The 17,843-nt window shown below is 58.7% G+C and overlaps 1 protein-coding gene across 8 annotated transcripts in view; it reads left to right on the forward strand.

The window, feature by feature from the left end:
* Positions 1 to 17,843, forward strand: part of ADGRB2 (adhesion G protein-coupled receptor B2) — a 36,850-nt gene that overhangs the window by 11,680 nt on the left and 7,327 nt on the right. For 3 of the 8 annotated variants that reach the window (XR_003506747.1, XM_027517562.1, XM_027517553.1), the window contains exons 3-23: positions 7,604 to 7,687; positions 7,944 to 8,108; positions 9,295 to 9,459; positions 10,058 to 10,222; positions 10,305 to 10,472; positions 10,547 to 10,648; positions 10,823 to 10,929; positions 11,701 to 11,895; positions 12,072 to 12,140; positions 12,218 to 12,326; positions 12,647 to 12,977; positions 13,357 to 13,462; positions 13,650 to 13,693; positions 13,959 to 14,085; positions 14,533 to 14,636; positions 14,739 to 14,841; positions 15,544 to 15,694; positions 15,905 to 15,974; positions 16,372 to 16,438; positions 16,572 to 16,657; positions 16,962 to 17,060. Coding sequence is in view for 7 of the 8 variants with exons in the window: in XM_027517562.1 (XP_027373363.1) it covers positions 7,604 to 7,687; positions 7,944 to 8,108; positions 9,295 to 9,459; positions 10,058 to 10,222; positions 10,305 to 10,472; positions 10,547 to 10,648; positions 10,823 to 10,929; positions 11,701 to 11,895; positions 12,072 to 12,140; positions 12,218 to 12,326; positions 12,647 to 12,977; positions 13,357 to 13,462; positions 13,650 to 13,693; positions 13,959 to 14,085; positions 14,533 to 14,636; positions 14,739 to 14,841; positions 15,544 to 15,694; positions 15,905 to 15,974; positions 16,372 to 16,438; positions 16,572 to 16,657; positions 16,962 to 17,060 (2,617 nt within the window). In the remaining variant the exon portion in view is untranslated. The remainder of the gene's footprint in view (positions 1 to 7,603; positions 7,688 to 7,943; positions 8,109 to 9,294; positions 9,460 to 10,057; positions 10,223 to 10,304; positions 10,473 to 10,546; positions 10,649 to 10,822; positions 10,930 to 11,700; positions 11,896 to 12,071; positions 12,141 to 12,217; positions 12,327 to 12,646; positions 12,978 to 13,356; positions 13,463 to 13,649; positions 13,694 to 13,958; positions 14,086 to 14,532; positions 14,637 to 14,738; positions 14,842 to 15,543; positions 15,695 to 15,904; positions 15,975 to 16,371; positions 16,439 to 16,571; positions 16,658 to 16,961; positions 17,061 to 17,843) is intronic. The other 5 variants (XM_027517569.1, XM_027517600.1, XM_027517585.1 and 2 more) reach the window with 4 other exon arrangements.

The raw sequence follows: 17,843 nt of genomic DNA on the forward strand, positions 1-17,843 counted from the left end.
ATGAGATCCAAGGTAGACTGGACACACCTGCCCTCTGGTGGGGGAGAGTGACCACTAGTTCAGTGGTGGTCCAGGCCACCGGCTGACGTTGCCAAGCCTTAGGTTCAACCCCTGACACCACCACTGACTAGCTGTGTGATCACGGGCATGTTTCCCCATCCCTGTATCATCACCTATAAACTGGGGAGAGTGGCGCTATTTTAAAGAGTGAAAGTGAAGTGAAGTCGCTCAGTCGTGTCCGACTCTTTGCGACCCCACGGACTGACTACAGCCTACCAGGCTCCTCCGTCCATGGGATTTTCCAGGCAAGGATACTGGAGTAGGTTGCCATTTTCTTCTCCAGGGAATCTTCCCGACCCAGGGATTGAACCCGGGTCTCCCACATTGTAGGCAGACACTTTACTGTCTGAGCTACCAGGGGATTAAGCAAGAGAATGTGGGTTAATGCTTAGCACAGTGCCTGGCGCATGGTAAACCCCTGATAAATAGGCGTGTGTTGTCAGAACTTAGTGCAATAGGTATAAATATAGGTGCTGGATGTCAAGGGAGGAGGAAGAGGGAGAATTAAACCACAAAGGGGTGGGAGGGCTGTCTAAAGAAGGTGATTCTGAGTTGGGTTTTGAGGAGTGAATAGGAATTCACTGGCCTGTGAATTTTTTTCTTTAAATCAAATGGCTTTTTAAATTTAATATAGTAAAAGTGGAAAAGAAGTATCACTTATCTGAAATAGGAGATAACCAAAGAAAATAAGAGATTCTAGCTTGACACTCATCCTTTCTCTTGATTTGTTAGAAAAAGAAACCATCAGATACTGGGGATGGTGGTAATGTCTCAGAGTGCACAGATACCTTCTTTCTCATACATTTGGAAGGATTAAAAGTGACATGGGTCATATAATTTATCATCTAAACCAGGACATTTTCGAGGTTATAAATGGGGGGAGGGGTACGGTCACTTCCATCAGGGCGGCAGGCCCAAACTGGACTCTCCCCAGCAGATTGGCAAATCATCACTCTGCAGGAAGGAGGCCTGGAAAGGGGCCCAGTGTTATTTCGTGGCACGTTTATGCGCCTCCCCAAGTCATTGCCCCGTGCAAGGGGAAGGGCTTTCAAGGTAAAGGAAGCTGCCCTTGCTGGGGCATGGTGTGTGAACATACAGGGGACCGGGGGCTATAGTAGACCAGCCCTTACTAGATGGTAGCCCCAGTGGTGGGAGATGGGGGCCGAGGCTCTGACTGCTGCCCCCAAACACTGGGACCTCATCCTGTTGGTGGAGGGCCTTAAGGAAGCGAGAAGTTAGGCAGCGTGGGGGAAGAGGGATGAGTCAGACGTAGTCCCTGCTCTCGGGGAGCTCCTGGCCACGTGGGGGATGTGGCGGAGACCCAGCTAGCTCTGTCGGGAGGCTGGGCAGGTAGGCCAACAGCCTGGGGAGGAAGTCGTTGGAGGGGGAACTGGGATTCTGGTGGGGTGTATGTACCCAGTTGCATTGTACTGCAGAGGTAAAGCCTGGAATTTATAAGAGCCACCATCCTCTGACCTGGCCTTTCCCCCACACCCCCCAACCCCAGATCCTGATACACTGCTGAGATGGGGAGCCATGGAGGGGCATGACAGAACTGTGTTTCAGGGGGTCAGTTGGTGCCTTCTTGGGGCTCTAAGGCCAGTCTCAGGGAGGATGTAGAGAGCCCTGGGAAGGGAGGACTGCTTTGTAGATTACACTGCTGTCTCCCTGTGGAAGAGATGATTATCGTGGTTATTTTTAACACGTTCATGACAAAGGAGGCTGAGGGGGCTGCACTGTGTAGTTTGGGGGGCAGGGTCTGTGGAGCATGGAGCAGCAGGTGTGTGTAGTCCTTCTCAGATGGCAGAGCACCTGTGCTTACCCCGCCTGCCAGTACTTGGGGTGAAACTAGAGTGGCCCTGTGTGGCTGGGGTTGAGGAGCCCTCAGGAATATCTGGTGCTTGCTGGATGCCTGTCCTGTGTCTGGCAGTTCAGAGCTGGGCCATTTGTGCAAGAAGGTTGAGGGAGATTGAGATCCTCCATTAGGGCCCAGGAGAGAGAGGAGCCCAGGATACTCACAGATACAGCTGGGGAGAAGGGACCTACACGCCCAAACCTCTGTGTAGTCAGTCTAGGGAGGCTTCCTGGAGGAGGTGGCATTTGGAATCTAGAAACTTTTGACAGATTGAGGTAGAGGAAGGGCATTCCGAGAGGTAGGAACACCATTAACAGATGAGTGGAGGGAGGAACACATTTGCATGTTCAAGGGATACCAAGAAGGGGGTGGCAGCTCCTTTTCATTAAGAGCTTATTATGCTCCAGGTGGCCCATACCTCTCATCATTTAATTCTCACAATGAATTAGGAAGTGTCATCTCTATGTTCAGTTGGAAATTCAGAGAAGTGAGGCGACTTGCCCAAGGGCACACAGCAAGACTAGGCATGCTTGGGAATCAGACCTGCATCTGTCTGGCTCCCAAATCTGTGTCCTTCCCACTGGCCCACTTGGCCTCACAGTGAGTTTGGCTCCCTGGAGGGAGGGGAAAGCAGGCCCTGACAGGTCAGCAGGGCAGAGCATGCCAGGCTCAGAGGTTTGTGGTGGCTGTAGCAGTGCGAGGCACTGAAGTTTCCTCAGCAGGGGAGTGTGTGGCTGGGCTTCCAGAGGACTGCTTTGGAGGCCACAGAGGAGACTCAGAATTGATGCTTTTGATCTGTGGTGTTGGAGAAGACTCTTGAGAGTCCCTTGGACTGCGAGGAGATCCAATCAGGCCATCCTAAAGGGGATCAGTCCTGAATATTCATTGGAAAGACTGATGCTGAAGCTGAAACTCCAATACTTTGGCCACCTGATGCCAAGAACTGACTCATTGGAAAAGACCCTGATGCTGGGAAAGATTGAAGGCAGAAGGAGAAAGTGATGACAGAGGATGAGATGGTTGGATGGCATCACCAACTCAATGGACATGAGTTTGAGCAAGCTCCAGGAGTTGGTGATGGACAGGGAGGCCTGGTGTGCTGCAGTCCATGGGGTCACAAAGAGTTGAACACGACTCAGCAACTGAACTGAACTGAACGGAGGAGACTCAGGCTCGCCTGGGGGACGGATGGGTCGATGAGCAAAGGAATGATTAGGAAGAGGTGTAGGAAAAACGAGAACGGAGGCAGTGGTGGGGTGAGGGAGTGAATGGGGTCCCATGGGAATTAGGAAAGGTGTCTCTGGGGAGGCCTGAGTTGAGCTGTATTTTGTCAGAGCCAGCCCATTTCAGTGGAACGTGGCCGTGGGATGAGGCAGGCCAGAGTTCGAATCCCACACGGGCCTCTGCAGAATGAGACCTTGGAGCCTCATTAGTATCTCATTAGTAAAATGGGCAAACCCGCCCTAATGAGGATTAAATGAGCTGGTGCAGAGCACAGTGACTGGCACATAGCAGTAGTGGGGGAATTACCTACTGCGAGTTATTCAAAACCAAACAGGACAGTGAAGAGATTGTTCAGGATTGAGCTGGGAGGCGGGTCCCAGGTGGCAGTCGGGTGGGAAAGCTGATCAGTTGTAGGGCGAGGCACCCTAGCCCCTGGTCCAGTCAGCTCATGGCACTCACAGTTTGGGGGTGCTCACACCCCTCCCTGGACTGCTCTGTGTCCTCTTGGCCCCGGGTCCTCTCACACCCTGCCCTACCCTGGGCCCGGAGCCAGCTGGGACCTGCACGTGGCATATGTATAATAAACGTGTGTCTCAGTGGCTGACACCCCTGGTCTTATCTGCCTTCTTTCCTGGCAGGGAGAACTGGCTTTCTTCAGAGGGGGCTGCGGTAGGATGGGGAGGGGAGGGCAGTCAGTGCAGGCCCCGCTCTGTGGCCTTAGGCTTGTCACTTACCCTCTCTGGCCCAACCCAGGAGGCTAGAAGAGGGGCTCAAGAGCTGGACCTGGGACATGTTCTGATTTTCAAATGGGGTGGATTCTAGAACCACCGACACCACCTCTGGTTATATGGTGAAGCTGGCCAGCAAATGGGCGGTAAGTGGTTAGTAGAGGACGCAGGCGCCACAGGAAGCAGTGTGAGCCCCTGACAAGTAAGGCAGGCTGGTCTATCACGTGGCTACATTTGATGGGCTTAGTGGATGCCAGGTCAGGGATGAGAGGGGTGCCATGCGCAACAGTAATGGCCAAGGCGCTAAAAATAAGCTGGATGAGAGGACTCTCAGCTGGGTTCACAACCGGTCAAATGGCATTTCCAGAATATTTATTAACAAATGGATGTCAGGCTTGGGGGTGGTCTTGGTGGTGGGCTGCAGGGCAGAGTTGATACTCAAGATGGATGAGAGGACTCTCAGCTGGGTTCACAACTGGTCAAATGGCATTTCCAGAATAATTATTAACAAATGGATGTCAGGCTGGGGGGTGGTCTTGGTGGTGGGCTGCAGGGCAGAGCTGATACTCAAGATTACAAATGACCATTTCCAATGACCCCCATGGGGTGGGAGGATCTAGGAGCAGTGTGTCCATTGGTGTTTACTGCTGTTTCTCTGGGCTGGATTCTGTGCTCATGTTCACTGGTGGTCAGGGAGATGGCTCACCCAGCCTTCCTTCAAAGGACTCATGGGTCGGGGGAAATTCAGTTAACAGATGGAATCATCTGTGATGACAGCTCATGTATAAGATGGGGCAGCCAACTCTGCTAGGGGAGCGAGGAATATGACTTCAAAAACAGGAGGTCATTTGAGCTGGGTTTTGAAGGTCAAGTAGGAGTTTTCCAGTTGAAGAAGATGGGAAACAAACAGGTTTGAGAGGACATGATGATCTTATTTTGGACATATTGAGTTTGGGGGCCCCCCGTCAGGGGACCTGTTCAGGAGGCAGGAAGCTATACAGGAGTGACGCACAGAAGGCTTCACTCTGTCTTCGGGGAGACAGTGATGTGGGAGCAGCCATCTTGAGGGGGTTATTGAAGCCTGGGGGAGCAGGGAAACAGGACAAAGTATGGACTCCTGATGTGGGAAGCAGCAGGAAGACCAACCCGGTCAAGGAGGCAGGGCAGGGTGAGGAGAAAGCCGGATGAGTCGGGGAGGGAGTGTTTCACAGCTGGAGAGTCTGCGGGGCCAAATGTTGCCGAGGAGTCACGTGAGATGAGGCCTGCAAAGTGTCCATAGGATTTAGCAACAAGGAGGGTGCTGATGACTCTGTCAAGAACAGTTTCAGCAGAAGGATGTGGTCCAAAGTCAGATTGCAGCAGATTTAAGGTGACATTTGAGGCAGGATGCGCGTGGCAGGTGAGAAACTGGAGTGCCAGTTGCAGATCACTCACTGATGGTGATAAGAAGCGGAGGGCAGTAGCCAGAGAAGGCTGGAGGGTCAAAGGAGGGCTGCCCTCAGAACGGAAGGGGCATAGATCTGCTCCCTGGCTGCCACGAGGAGAATGCTGACGAGATGCTGATGAGAGAGAAGGCAGGCGGGAGGAATGAGAGGCAGCACGGGGATGGGGGGCTGGCCTCTGAGAGGACAAGGACTGCAGGAAAGTTGGGAGTTGGAGGGGGATGGTAAGAAGTCAGGATGTGCGTGTGTTGGTTGGGGGGCTTCCATGTCAAAGTTTCTGCAGTTTCTCATAAAGCAGCTTGTTGCAGAGAGGGAGTAGGCAGAGGTGGGCTTGAGGAGAGAGGTCGAGGTCTGGCACAGCTGCCGAGGTGGGGGACAGGGGAGGCAGGGAGCCCCGCATGCCCAGTGGATGTGCGGCCCTGAATCTGTCGTGGTGCCAGTTGGCACAACTGTGGATTTCTTCAGCAGCCTGGGGGTGGGCGTGGAGAAGGTGGTTTGTCACAGGCTCCAGGGCCTGGGAATGGCTGAGCGGGTGTGGTGGAAGGGCTGGATGAGGGGATTCAAGAACTTGCCAGACATGGCTCCAGCATCTTCACGGTGGCCTCGACAGAGACAGGACCCAAAGCGAGGCCAGGAGGGATGGCAGATGCTGTTCAAAGGGAGGAGGCCCAGGGGCCTGAGCGGTTGGTGAGGGGAGATGGTGAAAATAAGCCAGATAGTAGTGCCTTCTGAGGATTCTCCACATCCAAGCAGGGTGCTGAGGGCTTCATGGCCTCCGGTCGGGAAGTCCTCAATTCAGCCCTCGAGGTAGGGGGTATACTGAATATTGTTCTCCAGAAGTCAAAAAACAAGATCAGAGAGCCAAAGACACTTGCCCAAGGTCATGCAGCTGGTCAGTGTCCACACCCAAGGTAGGACCAGAGTTGCCTGACTCTGAAGCTGTCCTGGGGACAGAGGGCCCACAGGTTTCTGAGATGGTGGAGAAGTTTGAAGGATGAGGAAGATCAGTTGCTAGGCCTGGTGGCTGAATCGGAGGGAAGGGTCCAGGAGTGGATGAGACCAGAGGCTGGGCTGAGTGGCAGCTGAGGGCTCCTTGGACCTGCAGGTTTGCTCAGAGTGGCCACTTTCATACCTGGTCAGGAAGAGCTTTCTCTTAGGCTTGGCGGCAGAGGGCAGGAAGAGTATACAAACTTCGTGAATTCCTTCCAACATGGAGTGCCTGTGCTGTGCTGACCTGGTGTTCAGAAATAGGAGAGGGCCTGGGGGTGGGGGAGAGGAGTACCTTCTAGTTTGGGGACGGCGTGGGCTGAGCCCTGTCCCAGAATTATGTTTGGGTCCCACCTGCCCCAGCAGCCTCTACATGGGCTGGGTCTTTCTCCCCTGTATTCATGTCTGCCGCATGCCCGCTACCCAGCCTGAGGGAGGGGGCCTGATGAGCTCATGTCTGAGCAGGAGGGCCTGGCTTTGGAGAAAGGGAGCTCCCAGCCTCTCCTCCAGGGTTGGCGGTGCTTCCCAGGCCTAGACCAGACACATAAATCAGGGCAACCCAGAGCCCAGTGAGGCGGGGCCGGAGAGCAGCCGCAGACCCCAGAGCGCCCGCTGCTCTCTGGCCACAGAGCGGTGGGGCGTCGGGTCTGCTGGATGGAGGCACCTGCCCTAGGCCCTTAGGTCTTGGAGGAGCAGCATTCTGACCTGTGTCTCCAGGTCACAGTCCAGTGCTGCTTGGGCCCCAGGCCCAGCCCCTGACTTGGCAGGAATCATGTCCCACAGGCAGGACTGAGGGGTGGTCATGGCTGCTCACCTTGGCTGTTTGTCCGCCTTCGGGTCAGGGGCAAGAGGCTGGACTTCCAGCTTACCAAGCTGTGTCATCTTGGATGAGACACTTCCCTTCTCTCCGGTCCTCAGTTTTCTCATCTTTAAACTGCGGCGATGGTCGCTACATCCCAGGCGAGGAGGGTTTAAGGAGATAGGTAAGGACAGCACTTGGCAGAGAAGCCTCCCAGAGCTCATTAATATGAGCGGCCACTCCCCTGCAGTCTCCCCTAGTCTGGCTGAGGCAAGAGGCAGATGGTTGTGAGGCTATGCGTGAACCCGGTGTGACCTTCTGAGCCTCAGCTTCCTTATCTGTAAAATGGTGGTGGTGGGGGGGCAGGGGGCAGGACGTGATGCTCTCTCAGCGTCGCCTGCAGCTGGTGCCAGACCCTCCAGCTGAGGGCAAGCAGACCCGCTCTGTGCCACTCTGGCAGGACGGAGCTGGCCTCTGCTGAGCCCCTGCCACCACCTCCGTGTTCCAGGTGAGGAGCCGGAAGAGGAACCGAAGGTGAAAACCCAGTGGCCAAGGTCTGCAGATGAGCCTGGGCTGTACATGGCACAGACAGGTAACTCGGGCCCGCCTCCCTTCCTCTGTGGCGGGGGCCCGACTGTGTGGCGTCTGGTGGCATGTCTGCTTGGTGTGTGCCCGTCTGTGTCTGTGTCCTGGCGCTCAAGTCGTGTCTGTCTGCCATGTGACGCCTGTTGGGGCAGGGCGGGGTCGCCTCTTGAAGAGCCTGTCGCTCCGGGGTCAGAGTAAGAGGATTCCTAGGAGACAGTGCTTGGGAGATACCCCCTGCCGCCGACGCTGTCCCTCTCTCGTAGGCGACCCGGCAGCTGAGGAGTGGTCCCCGTGGAGCGTGTGTTCCCTGACGTGTGGGCAGGGCCTGCAGGTGCGGACCCGCTCCTGCGTGTCCTCCCCCTATGGGACCCTGTGCAGCGGGCCCCTGCGGGAGACCCGGCCCTGCAACAATTCAGCCACCTGCCCAGGTATGCCCATCCTCCCCGCCTGGTCTGCCTGCAGGGTCAGGTCCTGCCTGGGACTTGGGCAAGTTCATCTTCCAAAGATGGTTGGTTGCCTCCTCCTTTCATTCAGCAAAGTTGACTGTCTGCCCCTGCCAGCCCACCACCATCCGTGCCCAGCCCCCACCCAGGGCATTGGGGACACAGATGAATCAGACCAGGGCCTGCAGTAGCGGGCTTGGTTCTGGGCACGTCACTCCCCTGATACCTGCATCCTGGTAATCAAGGCGTGTCTTGTTCCCCTTACTGTCCTCCCTGTTCCCTGTGCTCTGGCCACACTGGCACCTCTTGCACTTTTCCCACCTCCCTGCACTGGCTTATTCTCGTCCTATCCCCTCCACCTCCCCCTGGGCTATTAAAATTCAGCCTGTCCTTCAAGATCTGGGAGAAATGCCACTTTAAAAAATAAAAAGAAAAAGAAACTTTCTCTGACCATCCCCTCCCTCCTCTGACTGCCTGTCCTACTCCCCAGGGAGTCCCCTCTAGACCCTGAAGCCTTCCTTGGTTCAGCATGGAGTTGTTGGGAATGCGCATGCGCCTGAGGGGCCTGGCGGCTTTAGCGGGTCCTGCCCCTTGTGCCTGAGGGAGTGAAGTGGTGCCTAGGCCAGATGGACTCTTGGCTGGGAACTTAGAGTAGGGCTACCCGGGGGAAAGGGGTGTTGGCAACTGGGGGTGTGCAGGAGCTTGCAAAGGGCTGGGGCAAAGCTGTGTTCTGATGTGAGCTCTTTGTGTCAGTGTCCATGTGGAGGGTCATGTCTATTTGTGTGTCCACGTGCTTGGGATCGGGAGGGGCATTCTCTTGCCCCTGCCAGCCTTGTTGGATTCTCGCTCTGGGTCTGGGGTGGGGAGGGGTAGGGATGGGGTAAGGCGGGGTAGATCTTGAGCCCTTTCCTGGGCTTTCCTGTGCCCCCTGGCTCCCCTCCTGGGTTGATTCTAGTCTCCCAGGTCGGGTGTCCACAGGCAGTGTGGCCTGTGTGAGTTGGGACTAGAAGTCTGTGTCTTCTACAATCACCCTCCAAGGGCAGTGTCCTGAGGCCCAGGACAGAGCCAATGAGGAGCCGGGGCAGAGCCGCCGGAGCTCCTGATTGGTGGGCGGATGGCAGTGGGCGGGGCCAAGGTGCCGCCCAGCCACCGGCCACATGCTTCCTTGCAGTGCACGGCGTGTGGGAGGAGTGGGGGTCCTGGAGCCTGTGCTCCCGCAGCTGCGGGCGGGGGTCCCGGAGCCGGATGCGGACCTGCGTGCCCCCCCAGCACGGCGGCAAGGCCTGCGAGGGTCCCGAGCTGCAGACTAAGCTCTGCAGTATGGCCGCCTGCCCGGGTCAGTAGCACCCGTGGGCTTCCAGGCGGGCATTGCCCAGCCAGGGTGGGGGGTCGGGAAAGGGGAGGAAGTCAGGTCCAGTACCCTGCCCCTGGGGGACCCCAGGAACTTTGACCAAGCATGGGGAGACTGGCAAAGTCTACCTGCCAGTGTGGAAAGTGACCTGGCCCAGCACGTACTTGGAGTTGGCACCCAGAGACCCCCATCCAAGGGGGCTGCTTGCCTGTGCCCCTTCCCCTGAGCTACGCCTTGTTGTTCACAGCAGTTTGGAGCTCATGGCCAGCTGGACTCTGAGAGGACCCAAAGCTGGGCTTATATGTGGGCAAAGATCAGAAGGTGGCCCAGGGCCCATTTCCCTAGCCAGAAGAGAGTGTGCGTGCCTCAGTGCCGAGTGGAGAGGGTCCTGTGTTCCTGGAGCTGGTGGCAGGCAGGCCCAGGCCCAGGCCCCACCAGCTCCCTCTAGCCCCCCTTCATCCACCCCTCTCCAGTGGGTCTGGCCTCGTTCAAATCTGAATGCCATCTCCCTGCAGGGCTTTATCCCAACCCATCCCCACACCGCTTGCTCAACAGCCCCCCCTGCTTGTGTCTCCCCATGCAGTGGAAGGCCAGTGGCTAGAATGGGGTCCCTGGGGCCCATGTTCCACGTCTTGTGCCAACGGGACCCAGCAGCGCAGCCGGAAGTGCAGCGTGGCAGGCCCAGCCTGGGCCACGTGTGCCGGGGCCCTCACTGACACCCGGGAGTGCGGCAACCTTGAGTGCCCGGGTGAGTGTGCAGTGCAGAGGCAGCAGGTGGCGGCCCTGGACCAGGGGGCACCTGGGGCCACTCACGCCCCCCGTCTCTGCAGCCACAGATGGCAAGTGGGGGCCATGGAATGCGTGGAGCCTGTGTTCCAAGACATGTGACACAGGCTGGCAGCGCCGTTTCCGCATGTGCCAGGCCACAGGCGCTCAGGGCTACCCCTGCGAGGGCACTGGCGAGGAGGTGAAGCCCTGCAGCGAGAAGAGGTGTCCAGGTATTGCCCACCGGACCCTGGGGCTTGGGGGGAAAGTGCCTGGGCCTGGCTGAGCCCTGCCGCTGTACCCACAGCCTTCCATGAGATGTGCAGGGACGAGTACGTGATGCTGATGACATGGAAGAAGGCGGCTGCTGGCGAGATCATCTACAACAAGTGCCCCCCCAATGCCTCAGGTCAGGGGCAGGTGGCTCTCCCTGCAGGCCCCCCACTCCCCCTCCGCTGACATCCACCATCCCTGCTTTTCCCTTCCAAGCCTCCGGCCTCTGTGAGCCTCCATCCTGAGGTGTGGAATGAAGTGGGTGAGAGCTGAGCCCTCACATCCAGCCCTCTGTCCTGTCCCCCTGCAGGGTCTGCCAGCCGCCGCTGTCTGCTCAGTGCCCAGGGTGTGGCCTACTGGGGGCTGCCCAGCTTTGCCCGCTGCATCTCCCACGAGTACCGCTACCTGTATCTGTCAGTGAGTGCACCCTGCTGGGCTGGGGCGACATAGGGTCTATCCCAGGCTCTGGTGGGAGGTGGAGGGAGCTTGATTCTTGCTCATGCCCATGTGCCTTGGGCTATAGATGCGTGCCCACTTCTGCCCAGCTCTGCCTGTCCTTGTCTGGCAAACTCCTATTCATCCCTCAATACCGGACTCTCTTCCCTTAGCCCTAGTGCCTATGTGTCTGCACCTACAGCCCCCCTGAGCTTCTCCCTCATTAGGTGTTGCGTGCTCATCACAGTGTCTGTGTCCTGTGAGTCTGTGAGCTCCTTGAGGACAGGAACAAAGTTGAAATTATTTTTATGTCCCCAGTGCCAACCCAGGGCTCCCCATGGGGTAAAAATGGTGTTCGCGAACATGGCCTGTGTGTACTTGTCTGACTGGAACTGGTATTGTGTTTGTGCTTGGAACCTGCGTTTAAGAAGGGAGAGAGCACAGCGCACTTCAGCATGGGTGGACTCCTTTCCACTGGGGAGGTCCCTGGACTGTGTTTATCATCTTTTATATGTGCATCTGAGCTCCTTCCTTCTCTTGCTGCTTCTATTTCAGTCTTTTTTTAAGTGTCTCTAGGGATACTCTCTCTCTGTACGTCTCTTCCTTAGATTCTCTCTCCCCGCAGTTCCTTTGAGCATCTCTATCTGACCTTCTCCCTCTGGATGCGCATGGTGGCTGAACTGGAGCGGGACGGGCCAGGGGCTGGTCCCGGCTCTTGACGCTTCTGTTACAGTGGTCCCCTGTCACCTGCAGCTTCGGGAGCACCTGGCCAAGGGGCAGCGCATGCTGGCGGGCGAGGGCATGTCTCAGGTGGTGCGCAGCCTGCAGGAGCTCCTGGCCCGGCGCACTTACTACAGCGGGGACCTGCTCTTCTCCGTGGACATTCTGAGGAACGTCACCGACACCTTCAAGAGAGCCACCTACGTGCCCTCGGCTGATGACGTGCAGGTATCACTGCTCTGTCAAGAGGAAGGGGGGCTGAAGGTTCAGAAGCCCTCTTTTGGAAGTGGGGGAGGCCAAGCCCCTGTAGCTGAGTCTGCAGGGGGTGTGGCAGGTGTGGCTGTGGCGGGGAAGCTACTGTCCCTGGGGTGGTGACCTCCTGACCCCCACTGCTGTCTCCCCAGCGCTTCTTCCAGGTGGTGAGCTTCATGGTAGATGCAGAGAACAAGGACAAGTGGGATGACGCTCAGCAGGTGAGGGGCTGGGCTACCAGGCTTCTTCCCCCGTGGCTCACTCCCACCTCGGCCCCTTACACCCTTTCTGTCCCCAGGTGTCCCCAGGCTCTGTGCACCTGCTCCGGGTGGTGGAAGACTTCATTCACCTGGTGGGCGATGCTCTCAAGGCCTTCCAGAGCTCTCTGATTGTCACAGATAACCTGGGTACAAAGAGGCAGGCCGGGGAGGGGCTGCTGGACGGGGCCAAATGCAGGATGCCATAGGGGAGGGGATGGTTTCCGAGGGCTCTTCCTGTTTTACTCTCCTGTTCTCCGGTCCTGTCCTCCCTCATTTAACTCCTTTTTTGTCTCTCCATATTTTCTTCCCATTCCCCCATTTCTTTGTTGTTTCTCTATGTGTCCGCCCCACCTCTGTGTCTGTACCAACCTTGATGTCTCCATCTGCCTTCCTGCTCTGTCTCCCCCACGTCTGTCTCTTCCCCATGACGGTTCTCTCCGTCTCTTATCTCTCTCGGTCCATGGCAGTGATCAGCATTCAGCGAGAGCCTGTCTCCGCTGTTTCCAGCGACATCACGTTCCCCATGCGGGGCCGCCGGGGCATGAAGGACTGGGTGCGGTACTCAGAGGACCGCCTCTTCCTACCCAAGGAGGTGCTCAGCCTCTCCTCCCCAGGGAAGCCGGCCGCATCTGGGGCAGCGGGCAGCCTGGGCAGAGGGAGAGGCCCCGGAACCGTGCCCCCTGGCCCCGGCCACTCCCACCAGCGCCTCCTGCCGGCAGACCCCGAGGATTCCTCCTCCTACTTTGTGATTGGTGCTGTGCTCTACCGCACCCTGGGCCTCATCCTGCCACCACCCAGGTGAGTCCCTGGGAGGAGGGACGTGGATGGGTCTGCTGTAGATCCTGGCAGGCCCAGGTAAGGAAGGAGGGCTGAGCCTGCGATGGCCACAGGGGATCCGTCCGGAACCTCCCGCAGCCTCTTGGACCTTTTTCCTGGCTGGGGACACAGGTGCTTCTCAGAGATGTCCATTGCAGCTCCCAGAGGCTGCAGAGGGGTCCAGGGGGTGTGGGACCGGGTTCTAGACCTCACTCAAAGTCCTAGGCCCCACTGAACCCTAGGCCTTCCTCTAGCCTTGGCCCCATGGTAGCCTCCTGCCTTTGGTCCAAAGCACCCTCCAGGTTCCCAGCTAGGTGTGGATACCTGCTGGCAGGAGCTGACCTCAGCGTCTGTCCCCCAGGCCCCCGCTGGCTGTCACATCCAGGGTGATGACAGTGACCGTGAGGCCTCCCACCCAGCCACTAGCTGAGCCCCTCATCACAGTGGAGCTTTCCTACATCATCAATGTGAGTAGGGACCTGGGCAGGGGACCCTGGGGTAATGCAGGAAGGGCAGGCCTGTCTGATGGGGAGGTGGTGTCCCCTTGACCGTGGGCTGAACCTCTGACCAGTGGGGCCCTGCCCTGCAGGATGGGTGGTGGTTGGGGTGGTGAGCACCTCACCCCGCACTGGACTCAGTTCCTCTGCTCCCCAGGGCACCACGGATCCCCATTGTGCCAGCTGGGACTACTCCAGAGCGTGAGTTGGGCCAGGGCTCAGTGCAGGGAAGGCTGCAGCCGCAGGACTCCCCTCGGGTGGGGGTGTCCCACCTGGAAGGCCAGAGGGCGGGTTCCTGGGCACCATCCTTGGCCTAAGGGATCAAGGGCAGACCCCGGGGCTCTGGCTGCCTGCCTCTTGGACGTGGCCTTGCCCTGGGTCTCACCTCTTCTTGGGCAGTGGCTGGCACTGGGGGTGGGACTGCCGAGCCAGGCTGGGACTCATTCCCCCTCTCCCTGGACCCAAGAGACGCCAGCTCAGGGGACTGGGATACCGAGAGCTGCCAGACGCTGGAGACACAGGCAGCCCACACCCGCTGCCAGTGCCAGCGCCTGTCCACCTTCGCCGTGCTGGCCCAGCCGCCCAAGGACCTGGTGAGTGGGAGGGAAGTGCCCAGGATGGACAGGAGAAGAGATTCCTGGGTGCCAGGGGCCATCTGTGGTGGTGGCAGGGGGGGGACCTGGGTGATCCTACATAGCATCTGAGTAGGTATATTTGTGGGAGGGCACAAGGAAGTCTGTGCCCCCGGGATGGTGCCCACAATGATGACACATGGCAGTGGGTGATTTGCCTACATGTACACACACGTGTGCATCTGGTTGTGAGCGGAAGAGTGGGTGACAGCATAAATACGCGTCTACGTATGTGACTGGGTCTGCTCTGTGCGCGTGTGAAGGCAGCAGTGAGCCCCCTCTGTGTGTACACGTGACACAGATGGAGGTGCCAGTCTGTCCTAGACAGGAAGTGGGGGAGGGCGAGGGCACCCCTGCAGCTGCTCCCCACCCCCGTGACCCATCGGACTGTCTGCCCCTCTTCCCCAGACCCTGGAGCTGGCGGGCGCCCCCTCGGTCCCCCTTGTGATCGGCTGTGCTGTGTCCTGCATGGCACTGCTCACCCTGCTTGCCATCTACGCCGCCTTCTGGAGGTAGGTGGGATGGTGGGGGGTAGGGGTGGGGAAGGAGGTGTCCGGCCACCCCAGGTTGCTAGCTTTTCTGTGCCCACTGTGTACCCCCCACCCCACCCCCAGGTTCATAAAATCTGAACGCTCCATCATCTTGCTGAACTTCTGCCTGTCCATCCTGGCATCCAACATCCTCATCCTTGTGGGCCAGTCGCGGGTGCTGAGCAAGGCAGGTGCAGGCTCACAGGGGTGCCGGGGTGTGAGAGCGGGGTGAAGGGGGGGATGGCACGCACGTGCGTGTGTATGAAACTGAAGTGCTGGATGTGTGTAGACTCTCAAGCGGGGGTTGTGAGAGAGTGCGAGTGGGAGCTGGTGTGTGTGAGCATCCATGCGGGCGTTGGAGAGGGGGGTGTGTGTGTTCCAGGGAGAGATGTCTGTGTACATCTGCGAACGTGGAGGTGAGCTGAGCGAGTGTGTGCACGTGTGTTGGGGGTGTCTGCCGGCAGGAAGGAGCCCAAGTGAAGCCTCTTGCACCCCTTGCCCACGTCTGATCTGTGCTGGCTGCCCCCCTTGTGCCCCCACGGCCCTCTCTACCTGTCGCCAGCCCTGCTGGTGCCAGACATGTGACCCACCTGGCCGTGACGTCGCAGGCCCTCCTGTTTGTCCCCCTCCCTGGCAGCCCCGTCTGTGCGTGGGCAGCCCGCCCGCTCGCCCGCCCGCCCCTGGATGCCGAGCACCGTGTGCGTGTCACTGAGCCCGTGTCGTGCTGTGTGTGGGTGCAGGAAGACGGGGGTGCCTGGCAGGGCTCTGTGGGGGGTGGAGCTCAGGTGGGCGACCGTGGCAGCGCCCAGCAGCAGCGGGCGTGGGAAGCCCAGCGCCTCCCACCCTGGCGGCTGCTCAGGGCCGCTCCCTGCCTTTGGTCTCCCCGCAGGGTGTGTGTACCATGACCGCCGCCTTCCTGCACTTCTTCTTCCTGTCGTCCTTCTGCTGGGTGCTCACCGAGGCCTGGCAGTCCTACCTGGCTGTCATCGGGCGGATGCGCACCCGCCTCGTCCGCAAGCGCTTCCTCTGCCTGGGCTGGGGTGAGCAGGGCCCGTGCTGGACCCTGTCCCTGGGCCTCGGGGCGAGGGCAGCTGGAGAGCTTCAGCTTTGGCCCCTGGTCTGCTCTTTGGTGCCAGACGTGGCCCCGGCCCTGCTATCTGGGCACAGGGGTCAGCTGGGCTGGGGGTCTGGGAGGATGAAGGACCCCGAGGATGGGCGGCCGTCTCACTCTGGCTCCCCCACTCCCCCAGGTCTGCCTGCCCTGGTGGTGGCCGTGTCCGTCGGCTTTACCCGCACCAAAGGATACGGTACATCCAGCTAGTACGTGGGCCTCCCGGGGTGGGCAGCGGGGGTCTGTGGGCCTGATAGGGTTCCAGACTTCTTAGACTGCGATCCTGGCCCATGCCTGCTGTGGGCCTTCGGGCCAGTTGTCCCATGTCTGAGCCTCGGTTTCCCTGACTATAAAAGGCCGGGATTGGATGATCTCAGAACCGTTTACTCAGGGATCAGCCCTGTTTGACCCCCGCGGTAGCCCCAGAGCCTTTGTTAGAGGGGTGACCGAGGCTCTGCAAGAGCCAGTGGCTCACTCTCACCCCGTCTGGGTCCTGGCCCCATGTGTGATGTGACCTGGCAGCTCAGGGAGTCCTGAGGGATGGTGTTTGAGGGTGGTGGCAAGCCTCCCTGGGTATCTGATACCCCCTGTTTCCCCCTTCCCCAGCTGCTGGCTCTCTCTGGAGGGTGGCCTGCTTTATGCCTTCGTGGGCCCAGCAGCTGTAATTGTCCTGGTATGTGCCCCTGCAGTGTCTTGGGACGGGCGTGTGGCCCCAGGGGGTCTGCCTCCTCCGCCTGGGGGTGTCCCTTCCAGGAGGGCATCTGGTGATCCTGTCTTCCCCCACTCCCACTCCACCGGGCCCCCAGGTGAATATGCTCATCGGAATCATCGTCTTCAACAAGCTCATGGCTCGCGATGGCATCTCAGACAAGTCCAAGAAGCAGAGGGCCGGGTAAGGGGAGGGGGGTTCTCTGTGCCGTGGCCTCATGGGCAGTGCTGTAGGCAGGGCGGGCCGCAGCCACCCTTGGAGACTCAGGGCTTGATAATGCGACTGGGGCTCCCTGGCCTTGGGGCATCAAGGGTGCAGGCAAGGTGGGCACCCGGTGTGCTCAGCTGCAGCCCCTCGCCCACCCTAACCCACCTCTCTCTCTCTCATCCGCCCTCCCCCTCCCACCCCACTCGGGGCTCACACCGCCCCATCTCCTCCCATTTCCTGTGTGTCTCCCCCCTTCTCCCATGTCTGTGCCGCCCCCGAGGTCGGAGCGGTGCCCCTGGGCCAGCCTGCTCCTCCCCTGCTCAGCGTGTGGAGCGGTCCCCAGCCCCCTGCTCAGCTCAGCCTCGGCCAGGAACGCCATGTTAGTTGTGCCCCCGTGGGAAAGGGGGGTGGGCAGGGGCAAAAGAATGGGGGGCAGTGCTCGTGGTTGGGGGGGGAGGAGGGATTCAGCCCAGCGCCCTGCCAACTCCTCCCACTCTCAAGGGTGATAGCAAAGGGGGCACAGGGAATGAATGTCTGTGCCTTCCAGAATATGCTGGAGTCCTGTGCCCCCGCCACGTTGCTCCCCGCCCCTGCCCCCCACCCCCGGCTTACATTTTATTCAGGCACAGCCACACCCTCCTCCTTACACCCCCAACCTACAGAGGCTCATAGAATCTTCGGCTCTCAGAATTTTTGAGCCCAAAGAACCTTAGAATTAGAATGATAGAATCTTAGAATAAGACAATCAGAAGCTAAGAATGTTCAAATGAGTGAATCAGAGAGTCTTATCATCTGTCATAGAATCTGAGACTTAGAATTTCAGAGGCATTGACTCTCACAATCAGTTGGAGGACAGAGAAGCTTGGAGGTAGGGAATCATTAGGCTGAGATGTCCCCTGGCAGCTGTGATTCTTAAAATCCCAGCCACGCAATAGTAGAATGAATGAATGAACTCACAAGGGTTTCAGGCCCAACCTTCCACTGAGGGCCAGAAAGGCAGCTAACCCTCCCTTGACCAGTGAGGGCCAGCTCTGGCTTGCTCACCTCCAGGGTCAGGGAGCTCACTGCCTGTGGAGGTGGCAGGGACCATCTCCAGGAGCTCCATGTAGTAGAAAGCTCCCTCTCACTTGGGCTGCCATCTGCTTCTCTGATCCAGTCTCTC

Source organism: Bos indicus x Bos taurus, chromosome 2 (genome assembly GCF_003369695.1).
Source record: "Bos indicus x Bos taurus breed Angus x Brahman F1 hybrid chromosome 2, Bos_hybrid_MaternalHap_v2.0, whole genome shotgun sequence".
NCBI lineage: Eukaryota > Metazoa > Chordata > Mammalia > Artiodactyla > Bovidae > Bos > Bos indicus x Bos taurus.